This window comes from Salvelinus alpinus, chromosome 30, assembly GCF_045679555.1.
Source record: "Salvelinus alpinus chromosome 30, SLU_Salpinus.1, whole genome shotgun sequence".
NCBI lineage: Eukaryota > Metazoa > Chordata > Actinopteri > Salmoniformes > Salmonidae > Salvelinus > Salvelinus alpinus.
This window is the reverse complement of record NC_092115.1, coordinates 42,673,964-42,688,701: the sequence shown is the minus strand read 5'-3', so window position 1 is coordinate 42,688,701 and position 14,738 is coordinate 42,673,964. Positions and strand designations below refer to the sequence as shown.

Genomic DNA, 14,738 nt, shown 5'->3' with positions numbered 1-14,738 from the left:
CTATGCGGACGATACACAGCTGTACATTTCGATGAAACATGGTGAAGCCCCAAAATTGCCCTACCCTGGAAGCCTGTGTTTCAGACATAAGGAAGTGGATGGCGGCAAATGTTTTACTTTTAAACTCGGACAAAACAGAGATGCTTGTTCTAGGTCCCAAGAAACAAAGAGATCTTCTGATGGATCTGACAATTGATCTTGATGGTTGTACAGTATTCTCAAATAAAACTGTGAAGGACCTCGGCGTTACTCTGGACCATGATCTCTCTTTTGACGAACATATCAAGAATATTTCAAGGACAGCTTTTTTCCATCTTCGTAACATTGCAAAAATCTGAAACTTTCTGTCCAAAAACTATGCAGAAAAATGTATCCATGCGTTTGTCACTTCTAGATTAGACTACTGCAATGCTCTACTTTCCTGCTACCCGGATAAAGCACTAAATAAACTTCAGTTAGTGCTAAATACGGCTGCTAGAATCTTGACTAGAACCAAAAAATGTGATCATATTATTCCAGTGCTAGCCTCTCTACACTGGCTTCCTGTTAAGGCTAGGGCTGATTTCAGGGTTTTACTGCTAACCTACAAAGCATTACATGGGCTTGCTCCTATCTATCTTTCCGATTTGGTCCTGCTGTACATATCTACACGTATGCTATGGTCACAAGACACAGGCCTCCTTACTGCCCCTAGAATTTCTAAGCAAAGAGCTGGAGGCAGGGCTTTCTCCTATAGAGCTCAATTTTTATGGAATGGTCTGCCTATTCATGTGAGAGATGCAGACTCGGTCTCGACCTTAAAGTCTTTATTGAAGACTCATCTCTTCAGTAGGTCTTATGATTGGCCCAGGGGTGTGAAGGTGAACGGAAAGGCTCTGGAGCAACAAACTGCCCTTGCTGTCTCTGCCTGGCCGGTTCCCCTCTCTCCCCTGGGATTCTCTGCCTCTAACCCTATTACGGGGGCTGAGTCACTGGCTTACTGGTGCTCTTCCATGCCGTCCCTAGGAGGGGTGCGTCACTTGAGTGGGTTGAGTCACTGACGTGATCGTCCTGTCCGGGTTGGCGCCCCCCTCGGGTTCGTGCCGTGGTGGAGATCTTTTTGGGCTATACTCGGCCTTGTCTCAGGGTAGTAGGTTGTTGGTTTGAAGATATCCCTCCCTGACATTTAGTCCTGAGGTGCTGAGCTGTTGCACCCTCTACAATGACTGTGAATATTATTATTTGACCCTGCTGGTCATCTATGAACGTTTGAACATCTTGGCCATGTTCTGTTATAATCTCCACCCGGCACAGCCAGAAGAGGACTGGCCACCCCTCAGAGCCTGGTTCCTCTCTAGGTTTCTTCCTAGGTTCTGGCCTTTCTAGGGAGTTTTTCCTTGCCACCGTGCTTTTACATCTGCATTGCTCGCTGTTTGGGGTTTTAGGCTGGGTTTCTGTACAGCACTTTGTGACATCGGCTGATGTAAGAAGGGCTATATAAATAAATTTGATTGATTTACTCTCTCTCTTTCTAACCCCCCCCTCTCTCTCTCTCTCTAACCCTCTCTCTCTCTCTCTTTCTAACCCTCTCTCTCTTTCTCCCTGTCTTTTTCTAACCCTCGCGCTCTCTCTATTTTGTCCAGTAGAGTGAATTCCCTGGGCCGGACCCTGCTGGCTAAACAGGTGTTACCAAAAGGACAGCCCTTCCAGGCAGGGCTCTGAATTAAAAATGTACATTTTTGCACTGGTATTCCTTACTTTAAAAAGTTAGGAGTACCACATCAAATTTAGTAAGACCAGAAAATACAATTTTGAAATCGATTGTGATACAGCCTATATTGGGCGTTTATGAAATTTAGCTACTTTTGAAGCACATGTTATGCTCTAGAAAGTAATATGTAACACTGTAAATATATTAGTTTATTATAAAAGTATTGCTGAGAGATAAGTGCTTTTTGAGGTCAGTTTGGTTCGATTACAAAAAAAGGATCAACATTTTTTGATAACGGTTTCGATAATTTGTTTAGACAGTTAAATGCACTATGCATTATGTGGTTGAATGCTGTAACACAGAATAAAACAATGAATAAACGTCCCATGATGGTAGTGACTGCCCATTACTGCTTATCACTTATTAACCATCATTTATTCACTTTACTTTACTTTAATAAAATATTTGTTTGTGATGACTTTATTATTTCATTCCAAGTCATCAGCTATTTTTGTAGTACTTCAAAGTAAATAAGGCATACTTTTATGACTGCTTTTCCCGGCTCACGAAGAGATCTTGTGTTCTCTCTTCTCTGAGTCTCCATGTATGCTCGCACAGACCGGACAAGTTTAAGTGTGCGCGCAATGGATTATGGTCATTGTAGTTAATTACCACGTTTTCTGCACTAAACTCATTGCTATGACCATTGATCTCCTGAAGAAGCTATACCGTTTCCTTTATTTCTGTACCCCCAAATGTTTGAATATACTGGTGAAGTTACCAGGCTGTTAGCTAACTATCCAATGAGGTAACACGACTGAACAAAGTGTAAACAAATGGTTAAGGACACGCAAGTATTTTTAGAATGGTCCACGACATGGTTTATGTGGTCCCAGCGATCCGCGGCTATAGGAAGATCAAAATGTTGCTCCGGTAATATGGGTCAGATCTTTTGACCTGGTTGGTCTAGAAGCAAGCCTCACTCGCCGTAGTAATGGTGCAACCATGACGCTAATGAATCTGCACTCACTTGTTTCACCAAGGCACTCGGAAACAACGGTACAGCCAAGCCGTATAATTACAGCAACAAACAAGAAATGTCATTGTCACACAGTGCTCCCAAAATAAAACGTCTGGTCACACAGCAAAATATTTCATTGCATAGTCGACCAAAATTGGTCGCACTTTAGAGCCCTGCTTCCAGGTCTTGAGAAGAGGAGGAAGGAAGAGGAGAGGGGGAGATGAGGAAGGGAGGGGTGGGAAGCAACACGGTCAAGGAGGAGAAGAGGACGGGTAGCTAGTTGTGAATGGCCAGAGGTGTCTTCTTAACTTCGAGAAAACCTCTTCTCTCCTTTCCAATCCGGTGAGGTGTTTGCTTTCCACGATGGTTTCAACAGGATCAACGAGGAGCAAGTAAGCCTTACTGAGGAGAAAGGAAAAGCCTCAGAGGTCTTCAATATCATACAAACAAACACACACACAAACCAGCCTAGCTCATATGGAAAAATTGGATCTGATAATGTACATATAGACATTGGTGAGTCATTTATGAGGTAAATAGAAACAAGTAGAAGTTCTCAGGTGAAAAGGGCTCTAAAAACGGACAACATCATGTCTCTCTGTCTGCGTGCATGTGTGTGCATGTGTTTGTGTGTGCACATGTGCACATATGTATGTGTGTCACATTCCTGCCCTGGGGTGACAGTTACCAACAGCCCTGAAGCCCCCCTGTGATGTCGGAAGTAGAGAGCATTCTGGGAGGAGAGAGACAGATCTTCAGGAATTTCACAGCCAGCCAAGTAGCTACCCCTGGGGCATCAGAGGACAGATAGCAGTGAGAGGAGTGAAGCACCCTGGGAGAGTGGAGAGAGTGCTGCTGGGTGATGGGTGATGAAAATATGATATTTCCACAACCATCATTCACACTCTGAAAGGAACTATTTCCCACACAGTAATGGAGCTTCCCGGACTCCTGCTTAACTCAGCAGTCTTGAGATTAGGCAATACATGAGAGAGGAAATGGAGAAGCATATTGTTTGGGACAAAGGCGTGAGTATGGGTCCCGTTGTAACTGTACTACAACGGTTATCTAGTTATACTGTACTGTACATGGATTGAGGTTGTGAATTGAAGGGTTTACATCACAATTACTTGAACCGCGTTGTCATCAACACTGTCATAAACGCTAGCCAAGTAGAAAGTCAAGTAGAAATCGTTGCTACAAACCTGTGTGCCAAAAGTGCTCGGAACGGACACAGCGATTGAGCAACCAGTTAATGGGAATAGGCAAGAGCCCAAGCATGGTGACACATACAGTGGGGAGAACAAGTATTTGATACACTGCCGATTTTGCAGGTTTTCCTACTTACAAAGCATGTAGAGGTCTGTCATTTTTATCATAGGTACACTTCAACTGTGAGAGACGGAATCTAAAACAAAAATCCAGAAAATCACATTGTATGATTTTTAAGTAATTAATTTGCACTTTATTGCATGACATAAGTATTTGATACATCAGAAAAGCAGAACTTAATATTTGGTACAGAAACCTTTGTTTGCAATTACAGAGATCATACATTTCCTGTAGTTCTTGACCAGGTTTGCACACACTGCAGCAGGGATTTTGGCCCACTCCTCCATACAGACCTTCTCCAGGTCCTTCAGGTTTCGGGGCTGTCGCTGGGCAATACGGACTTTCAGCTCCCTCCAAAGATTTTCTATTGGGTTCAGGTCTGGAGACTGGCTAGACCACTCCAGGACCTTGAGATGCTTCTTACAGAGCCACTCCTTAGTTGCCCTGGCTGTGTGTTTTGGGTCGTTGTCATGCTGGAAGACCCAGCCACGACCCATCTTCAATGCTCTTATTGAGGGAAGGAGGTTGTTGGCCAAGATCTTGCGATACATGGCCCCATCCATCCTCCCCTCAATACGGTGCAGTCGTCCTGTCCCCTTTGCAGAAAAGCATCCCCAAAGAATGATGTTTCCACCTCCATGCTTCACGGTTGGGATGGTGTTCTTGGGGTTGTACTCATCCTTCTTCTTCCTCCAAACACAGCGAGTGGAGTTTAGACCAAAAAGCTCTATTTTTGTCTCATCAGACCACATGACCTTCTCCCATTCCTCCTCTGGATCATCCAGATGGTCATTGGCAAACTTCAGACGGGCCTGGACATGCGCTGGCTTGATCAAAGGGACCTTGTGTGCGCTGCAGGATTTTAATCCATGACGGCGTAGTGTTTTACTAATGGTTTTCTTTGAGACTGTGGTCTCAGCTCTCTTCGGGTCATTGACCAGGTCCTGCCGTGTAGTTCTGGGCTGATCCCTCACCTTTCTCATGATCATTGATGCCCCACGAGGTGAGATCTTGCATGGAGCCCCAGACCGAGGGTGATTGACCGTCATCTTGAACTTCTTCCATTTTCTAATAATTGCGCTAACAGTTGTTGCCTTCTCACCAAGCTGCTTGCCTATTGTCCTGTAGCCCATCCCAGCCGTGTGCAGGTCTACAATTTTATCCCTGATGTCCTTACACAGCTCTCTGGTCTTGGCCATTGTGGAGAGGTTGGAGTCTGTTTGATTGAGTGTGTGGACAGGTGTCTTTTATACAGGTAACGAGTTCAAACAGGTGCAGTTAATACAGGTAATAAGTGGAGAACAGGAGGGCTTCTTAAAGAAAAACTAACAGGTCTGTGAGAGCCGGAATTCTTACTGGTTGGTAGGTGATCAAATACTTAAGTCATGCAATAAAATGCAAATTAATTACTTAAAAATCATACAATGTGATTTTCTGGATTTTTGTTTTAGATTCCGTCTCTCACAGTTGAAGTGTACCTATGATAAAAATTACAGAACTCTACATGCTTTGTAAGTAGGAAAACCTGCAAAATCGGCAGTGTATCAAATACTTGTTCTCCCCACTGTAGGATAACCAATCAATCTCAAGTGCCGAGGGGTTAACTGTGACCTGATGGGACCTGGATGACATCACCATGGCCCCCTTGTGAGCTCTGACCCCTATTCTGACCACGTCAATAGTCTAGAAATGGAATCATAGTTCTAACCACGGAATGGGAATTTATACCACAAATTCTTTGGTTCTCACAGACAACCCAGCATAATGTTGCAGGATCATCACACGCTAACAACACAGTACTGTGTGAAAGAATGGTCTGGGCTGGACTGGCTGGCTGGGTAGATAAGAAATTAGTTAAGGAAATAAATCCAATGTGGTAATCTAGCTGGTCATTAGGAGAGGAAGAGACCCAATCATGACATGGTCTCAATGGGTCGAAAGACAAATTAGTGGAACAAATTTCCGAATATACACTACCGGTCAAATGTTTAAGAACACCTACTCATTCAAGGGTTTTCTTTATTTTTACTATTTTCTACATTGTAGAATAACAGTGAAGACATCCAAACTATGAAATAACACATATGGAATCATGTAGTAACCCTAACAGTGTTAAAAAAATATATTCTTCAGCTAGCCACCCTTTGCCTTGATGACAGCTTTGCACACTCTTGGCATTCTCTCAACCAGCTTCACCTGGAATGCTTTTCCAACAGTCTTTAAGGAGTTCCCACTTATGCTGAACACTTGTTGGCTGCTTCTCCTTCACTCTGCAGTCTGACTCATCCCAAACCATCTCAATTTGATTAAGGGCGGGGGATTGTGGAGGCCAGGTCATCTGATGCAGCACTCCATCACCCTCCTTCTTGGTAAAATAGATCTTACACAGCCTGGAGGTGTGTTGGGTCATTGTCCTGTTTAAAAACAAATGATTGTCCCCAAAAAGCCCAAACCAGATGGGATGGCGTATCACTGCAGAATGCTGCGGTAGCCATGCTGGTTAAGTGTGCCTTGAAATCTAAATAAATGACCGACAGTGTCACCAGCAAAGCACCCCCACACCATAACACCACCTCCTCCATGCTTTACGGTGGGAAATAAACATGCAGAGATCATCCGTTCACCCACACCGCGTCTCACAAAGACATGGCGGTTGGAACCAAAAATCTAAAATTTGGACTCATCTGACCAAAGGACACATTTCTACCGGTCTAATGTCCATTGCTTGTGTTTCTTGGCCCAAGCAAGTCTCTTCTTATTATTGGTGTCCCTTAGTAGTGGTTTCTTTGCAGCAATTTGACCACGAAGGCCTGATTCACACAGTCTCCTCTGAACAGTTGATGTTGAGATGTGTCTGTTACTTGAACTCTGTGAAGCATTCATTTGGGCAGCAATTTCTGAGGATGGTAACTCTAATGAACTTATCCTCTGCAGCAGAGGTAACTCTGGCTCTTCCATTCCTGTGGCAGTCCTCATGAGTGCCAGTTTCATCATAGCACTTGATGGTTTTTCCGACTGCACTTGAAGAAACTTTAAAAGTTATTGAAATTTTCCATATTTGACAGAGCATGTCTTAAAGTAATGATGGACTGTCATTTCTCTTTGCTTATTTTAGCTCTTGCCATAATATGAACTTGATATTTACCAAATAGGGCTATCTACTGTATACCACCCTATCTTGTCACAACGCAACTGGCTCAAACGCATTAAGAAGGAAAGAAATTCCACAAATGTAACATTTAAGAAGGCACACCTGTTCATTGAAATGCATTGCAGGTGACTACCTCATGAAGCTGGTTGAGAGAACGCCAATATTTATATTTGAAAAAGCTCATATAAAATAAATGTGGATTGTTTAACACTGTTTTGGTTACGACACAATTCCATGTGTGTTATTTCATAGTTTTGATGTCGTCACTATTATTCTACAAGGTAGAAAATAGTCTAAATAAATAAAAACCACTGAATGAGTAGGAGTTCTAAAACCTTTGACCGGTAGAGTATACACTCTATTCTCTCTCTCTCCCTACTCCCTTTTCCCATGTCCTTGAACTTAATCCCTGGCGCATGGGAAGAATTTCCAGAGTTTTTGTAACAAATAAAAGAGAAGGTTATTGATATTTTAGCTGACATGGTTGTGTACTATGGGCTTACCCAACCTCACTGTGTGAGAGAGCTCTATTAATGCCATCATAAATAACATTCTCACACCCTGTCACCTCTACTTCCCCCTGTAGGGTGGTTGAGAGTGAGCGAATGGGTGAGGGCACTAGAACAGTCTGCAGCATCCGGCCTCACCCTACTAGAATCTGAAGTCAAATGTCTACTGTTCGCTGATATCATGGCTCTCTCTCCTTGGTGAGGATCAAGGGTGCCAGATAAACTGGCAATGGCTGAGAGATAGCCAGACCCCCTCTCTCTCCCACAGGAGAGGAGAGGGGTGGAGTTGGGCCGGTTTTATGACCTAACAGCCTGTCATACATTTCAGAGAGAACTTTCTCTTTCTTGATCTCTAGTTTGGGAGAATGGAATGTCTGGGTGTTACAGAAGAGTGGTCAACCAAAACGTCAACATCTAACGATGAACACTGGGACAATTTATTTCAACATCCGAATGTTGGGAACGATGAGAGATGGAATATGGAAAATGCTTATCTATTTTGTGATGCCATTAAAATTGGTAGAAAGACTGTTATAACAGAAATACCATAACTTAGGAAGGAAACACATTCTCGCTGTAGTTCCCACCAGGTATGATGTTAATACAATATGAAGAACGGTGAAACTATTTTTGAAAAGATAAAAATGTCATTTTAGCCTTCTAAATGAGAATCGTATTTCATGCAAACTTGTGCCCAGTCAGTAGCCACGCCCAAGTGAGCTCAGAGTTCGTGTCAACATGATGGAACGCCCTCCAAGGCCATAGTGCTTAAAATGACTCGCTAACGAAATTGACAGTAGACCAGAGAACGTGAGGCCATGGCCCACACGTTGAAATGATTAATACTACAAGACTAGACAGCGTGGAACGGTGGCTACACGGCTGAAAATGGGAAGACCCTCTGAAACTCTCAACCCGAGTGAAGAAGGTAAAGACTAGACCAGAACATTCAGTCTGCAGCTGTGAATGTAAAGTAGTTTAGGACATTTGACCAAAGACGAAGGGGAAGAACAGATCCCTCTGAACACCGTGTGGTACACCTGAAGTATCTATATTAACGAACACTCCAACACTAAAGATGCCTAAAACTACGGACATTGTGACCTCTGGTGAACAACCAGAGACTTACATCGAACCACTCCCGATAGACAAATCGAGTGGTTTCAACAGAGACGACAGAGAACGACATCTACGCGTAAATATACATAGCATTTCTAATCCGAATGAGCGGTCGTTAGGGTGTTAAGTATTCTGGTTACGGTGAGCGTAGTTTCCAAATGTATGTACGATACGTTGACTCTCTTTATCTCTCCCTCTCCTACCTACCCCCCCCCCCTTCCCATTGTGTAACAAAACAGTCATGCTTTTGTTAGTCCACTAGGGACCTATTTTCATTGTAGTACGTTAGTAATCGACAACCTATACCATGTGTGTGTGTGTTTATGTATTTCTGTGTGATTATTTAGTTAGTTAGTAAATAAATGATTAAGCCAATTTGTGTATTGCTGATTAATCAGATAGGTTAGGGTTCGTTCTGATATCCAATAATTATGTGACGCTCAGAATGAGACTGATGAGGTAATAATTAATATATGACTGTTATTGATGTAAGATATATTTATATATCTTTAGCGTTTAAGCCGGGAGATAGTAACTCGGTAAACAACTTTTCCCGGTGGTGCCCCAAATTCCTAATGAGATAATTGTTACATGATTAATTTAATTTAATAACAATTAAACATAGTAGGTAATTATTTGATAAACAATAGTCATCACATTAATGATAGTCACGTCATCTGGTGCTTCTGTCCCCAACCAAGGAGGGCCTACAGCAGCATCTAGATCTTCTGCACAGATTCTGTCAGACCTGGGGCCCTGACAGTGAATCTCAGTAAGACAAATATAATGGTGTTCAAAAATAGGTCCAATTGCCACAAAGCTATGAACGATCTGAGAGACAAGGCAAGAAGGACCTCCTAATCTACGCCATCAAAAGGAACATAGAATTCCAATTAGGATCTGGCAAAAAAATTATTGAATCAATTATAGAACCCATTGTGCTCACCAACCAATAATTCACTAAATGTGACAGACACCAAATTAAGACTACAGAATTTGACAAAAACGTCCTCTGTGTGCAATGTAAAACAACAAATAATGCATGCAGAACAGAATTAAGATTAGGGCTGACCCCATTTAGTCGACTGGTCGATTGTTTGGTTGATAGGCTGTTGGTCGCGCCTGTCTGAGTGGACTGATCCACTGTGGAGGCCGTGGGGATGGCACAGTCCATCAGTCTAAGACGTGCTACTGAAATTGTATATGGTTATACTATGTAAGAACAACGGTGCAACACAAATAAAAATTACATTATTTTATAACAAATGCACTTTCTCCCACGTTGGATAGTGGTCGCTGTCTACAGTTCTGAAACACATCAGTGCTCTGGTGAATTGGCGCTTTTTCTTAGACCATGTTGCTATGTGCATAATAGTAAAGTTAACCAGCATATTGGTGTTGAGAACAATGCGGCGGAGGCAGCAGCAGAGTTAGGAGAGGAGAAAACAACGTTTGCCTTAATTGTCTAAGAAAAGTGAGGAGAGAAGCAAGCCCAACTTAATTAGGTCTGTAATCAATAGTCTAACTGTTAAATGTGCCTGGCTTTATAAATCATCCATATCTACAGAAGTAAGACAGATCCTGCTTCTGTTGCCTGTTTGAGTGTTTGTTTTAATAGCCTACTGATCCCGTGAGCACCAAGCTTCAAGCAACAATTTCACAAATGTGTCTATTTTTAATCTTTTCCATACTGTAATAAAGGCTGTCCACTTCTATTTTTAATATTTTCCATACTGTAATAAAGGCTGTCCACTTCTATTTTTAATCTTTTCCATGCTGTAATAAAGGCTGTCCACTTCTATTTTTAATCTTTTCCATACTGTAGTAAAGGCTGTCCACTTCTATTTTTTATCTTTTCCATGCTGTAATAAAGGCTGTCCACTTCTATTTTTAATCTTTTCCATACTGTAATAAAGGCTGCACTTCTATTTTTAATCTTTTCCATACTGTAATAAAGGCTGCACTTCTATTTGTAATCTTTTCCATACTGTAATAAAGGCTGTCCACTTCTATTTGTAATCTTTTCCATACTGTAATAAAGGCTGCACTTCTATTTTTTATCTTTTCCATACTGTAATAAAGGCTGTCCACTTCTATTTGTAATCTTTTCCATACTGTAATAAAGGCTGCACTTCTATTTTTAATCTTTTCCATACTGTAATAAAGGCTGTCCACTTCTATTTTTAATATTTTCCATACTGTAATAAAGGCTGTCCACTTCTATTTTTAATCTTTTCCATACTGTAATAAAGGCTACACTTCTATTTTTAATCTTTTCCATACTGTAATAAAGGCTGTCCACTTCTATTTCATTAGACCAGCCTCTCTGGTATTCTTTATCATTCATTTAGTGTTGTTTACACTGTTCCAAATTGTCCGGGAAAAAATCATATTTATAATAACAATAATAACCCTTGTTTTCCCTTGATCTCCTTATTATTATTATGATCATCCTTATTATAATAAGTAATATCATTAGTAGGCTTATTACAGCATTCTTGTATAACCACCATCGAGCTGTAGAGCATTTGAGTCTTTGCTTTAATAAAGGCTTTACAAGAAAGAAAAAAATTGTTACAACAGACTCTCTGGCACACTTATCATTTATCTAGTGTTGTTTACATTCTTCCAAATGGTCAGAACAGCTATATTGTAAACTAACAGAACCTGTTTGGCACGCACAATATGCACACAGTGCTTGCTCCATACCTTATTTTTCTTGATTTCCAGTATTTTCCACAACTAGTCACATTTATTCCACACATCTGACTTCCCCTTTACCTCCTGAGCGACCAGTAAACATTCCCCCGCTTTGAGTTTATTGTCACGTCTTCTGCATACATTTTTCTGTCACGTGTTACGGTGTTCAGTTTGTTTTAACCAATTTATGATATAGCATATCATAACCAAATTATGATATGCTATAGGTCAGGCCCTATTGTTCACGTGCGATGTGATGCATACGTGTATCACGTAAAAAGAGAGCAAGGGCTGAGGGAATAGGGAATGTTTTTCCTAAACAAATTAGAGATTTTGGTAACGTAACTTTTTAGTCAGAAATGGCTGTAATTATGTGTCAGTTTCAGCAACATAGAGAGTGCGATACGCACTGTTGATGTTCTGTGGTGGTCGCTGCAGTAGGGAGGAGAGAGAGACAGCGGGTGCTAATCACAAAGTCACTCGCTGTCTTTTATTTAACACAGCACAGCAACTCAGAGCCAGGCCCGGCACAATCAAATCAATTACATGACACATGTATGCATCGAGTCATTTGTGTATCTTAATTATTTCATCGAACAGTTCGCTTAAAAAAATCTGACAAGCTCAGTGCATATAGTTGATTTGATTAAAACACAAATGATGTGTCTATATATGGAAAAACACACTTTTAGCCTTGCTATTGAGAAAGGCCGCCGTAGGCAGACCTGGCTCTCAAGAGAAGACAGGCTATGTGCACGCTGCCCACAAAATGAGATGGAAACTGAGCTGCACTTCCGAACCTCCTGCCAAATGTATGACCATATTATAGACACATATCTCTCTGATTACCCAAATCCACAAATATTTTGAAAACAAAACCAATTTTGATCAAATCACATATCTATTGGGTGAAATACCACGGTGTGCCAACAGAGCAGCACGATGTGTGACCTGTTGCCACAAGAAAAGGGCAACCAGTGAAGCACAAACACCATTGTAAATACAACCCATATTTATCTCTTTATTTATTTTCCCCTTTGTACTTCAACGATTTGCACAATGTTATAACACTGTACATAGCCATAATATAACATTTGAAATGTCTCTATTCTTTTGAAACTTTTGTGAGTGTAATGTTTACGGTTAATTTCTGATTGTTTATTTAACTTTGGTTTATAATCTATTTCACTTGCTCTGGTAATGTAAACATGTTTCCCATGCCAATAAAGACCTTTGAATTGATTTTAATTGAGATTGAGAGAGACGGCGAGAGAGAGAGATGATAAAAATTCTGAATGGGGAGGGGGCACTAACAACAAGTTCACGGCTACTACGTGTAAAATGTCACGTCTCACACTCCACTGATCACAACCGGGTAAAAATCTCTTTCCAGCAGCTTTCAACTTGCTGAAGCCCTTTTGCATTGTGGGTCACAGGTTCCCATGGTGCTTCTGGGAGAAACGGAAGCTTGCCTACAAAGCTATCATGTTTATTTATCATCACCTGAGGTAGGATTACACACACTAACTCACCGTGTGAAAGTGGCTTGATGGATGTACTCTGACCTGCCACACATGAACAACTTTAGCTGAGAAGACACACTGGTGTTGCTCAAAACAGCAATACCCCACTGTGTCAATGGTCACCGCACAAACATTGGATCACAGTACACACCTGTAGGCTACAGTAAAATAAGCAGAGGTGTGTGAACATGTCTTTGCAAAAGTGTCATGTAATTTAACCTGGTGGCCGCCCACTAGGCACAGATTTAAATTCAACGTCTATTCCACATTGGTTCAACTTCATTTCATTGAAATGACGTGGAAACAACGTTGATTCAACCAGTGTGTGCCCAGAGGGGTATTTGCATTTGTGATGAGTTGATCTGGCCCAATAACTGTGTATATATACATATACATATATACATTTTGTATAAACATGACATTAGGACTAGGAGGACCACATACTGTAGCTTGTGGTTCAGGGCGTGCAGTGCAGAATGCTCACACCGCTCTTGAGTCTTGCCATATGTCCCACATAAATCGCAGAGTAGCCTATCCTCGTGTAACGGACAGGGTGAACGAAAAAACAGTGTACTACAGGTGTAGGTTAGTTTGGGCACATAATACCTGACGCCAAATAGTTATATGTATCCTCTATAAGTTAGCGCTATAACTAGACGGATACATTCACACACGAAAGCACCGGTAGTAAAATTGGCCAGTGTTCCAAGTAAAATGACCAAAAAAATGATATAAAAGAAATGTTGTGTTTCACCCAAAACCAATTTCCAATTTCTAAACAAACATAAGAAACAGGGCAAATTACACTTCTCGTATTAGGCTACAGAAGTGACCGGCCACCACTCACCAGCTGAATCGAGCAGAGAAAGATGAGCGTGCATCGTCCGCTGCAGCACCCCATTGTGTCAAAAACCAAATAGCACTCGAGAAACCGCAAGAAAATGTCCTTAGAACGGTCCACACTGGGTCACTGGATATCCGAATACCTTTAAATACAAAGAATGGCTTCAAGCTCGGTCCACTTTGAAAACTGCGTAGGTAAGCTGCAGGCTCCGGCATCCCATGCTTTTTCTGTCCCCCAATGATTGCTTTGTGTATGAAAGGGGTGGCTTGGGTTGATTCTACCGCTAGCTTTCGAGTTGAGTAGTTGGATTTCACGCCGGTGCGTGTGCATGTGTGTGTGTGTAGAGTATAAGAAGGGGGAGGTGGAAGGGGCTAGTTGAGGGCGTCAACAAACTAACGGTGCCCTGTGGCACTAATCTGTGTTCTCACCTGGTCCCTTTTCCAGAGTTTAAAACACAATTTTCAATCATTGGAACTATTTTCATAACCTGTTGAATTGAGTACACAATTATGCCAAATATGTTGTATATTTTTTACATATAACCTACTACTTAACATTTGAAGAGCGGGATATTTTGCTTGAATCTTTTAACGATTTGTTTAGAAAAATCATTATAAATTCTGGTATGGGTCAAACCTAAAAGTAAAGTTATAAGCAGTGTCGCCTACTGAATTGCACCTCTCTCATGAGAGGAACTGAGAGATGAGACCAAAACCTTGATGACGGAACTTAGGCGCCACACTCTGGTCATTTGACGCAATTACACACTCACCAACAGCGCTATGAACGCCTTCCATCCTCTTCATGTATTTCTTCTGATGAGCTCTCATAAAATAGTAGCCTATTGTG

The 14,738-nt window shown here is 41.6% G+C and overlaps 1 protein-coding gene across 3 annotated transcripts in view; it reads right to left on the bottom strand.

Annotated features, from left to right (window-relative positions):
* The window catches only part of LOC139559532 (sodium/potassium-transporting ATPase subunit beta-1-interacting protein 4-like), a 132,932-nt gene extending 118,702 nt beyond the window's left edge, over positions 1 to 14,230 (bottom strand). For 2 of the 3 annotated variants that reach the window (XM_071375612.1, XM_071375613.1), the window contains exon 1: positions 13,893 to 14,230. In XM_071375612.1, the coding sequence (XP_071231713.1) occupies positions 13,893 to 13,946 (54 nt within the window). In that variant the 5' untranslated portion in view covers positions 13,947 to 14,230. The remainder of the gene's footprint in view (positions 1 to 13,892) is intronic. The other variant, XM_071375614.1, reaches the window with a different exon arrangement.
* Between the last annotated feature and the right edge of the window lie 508 nt (positions 14,231 to 14,738).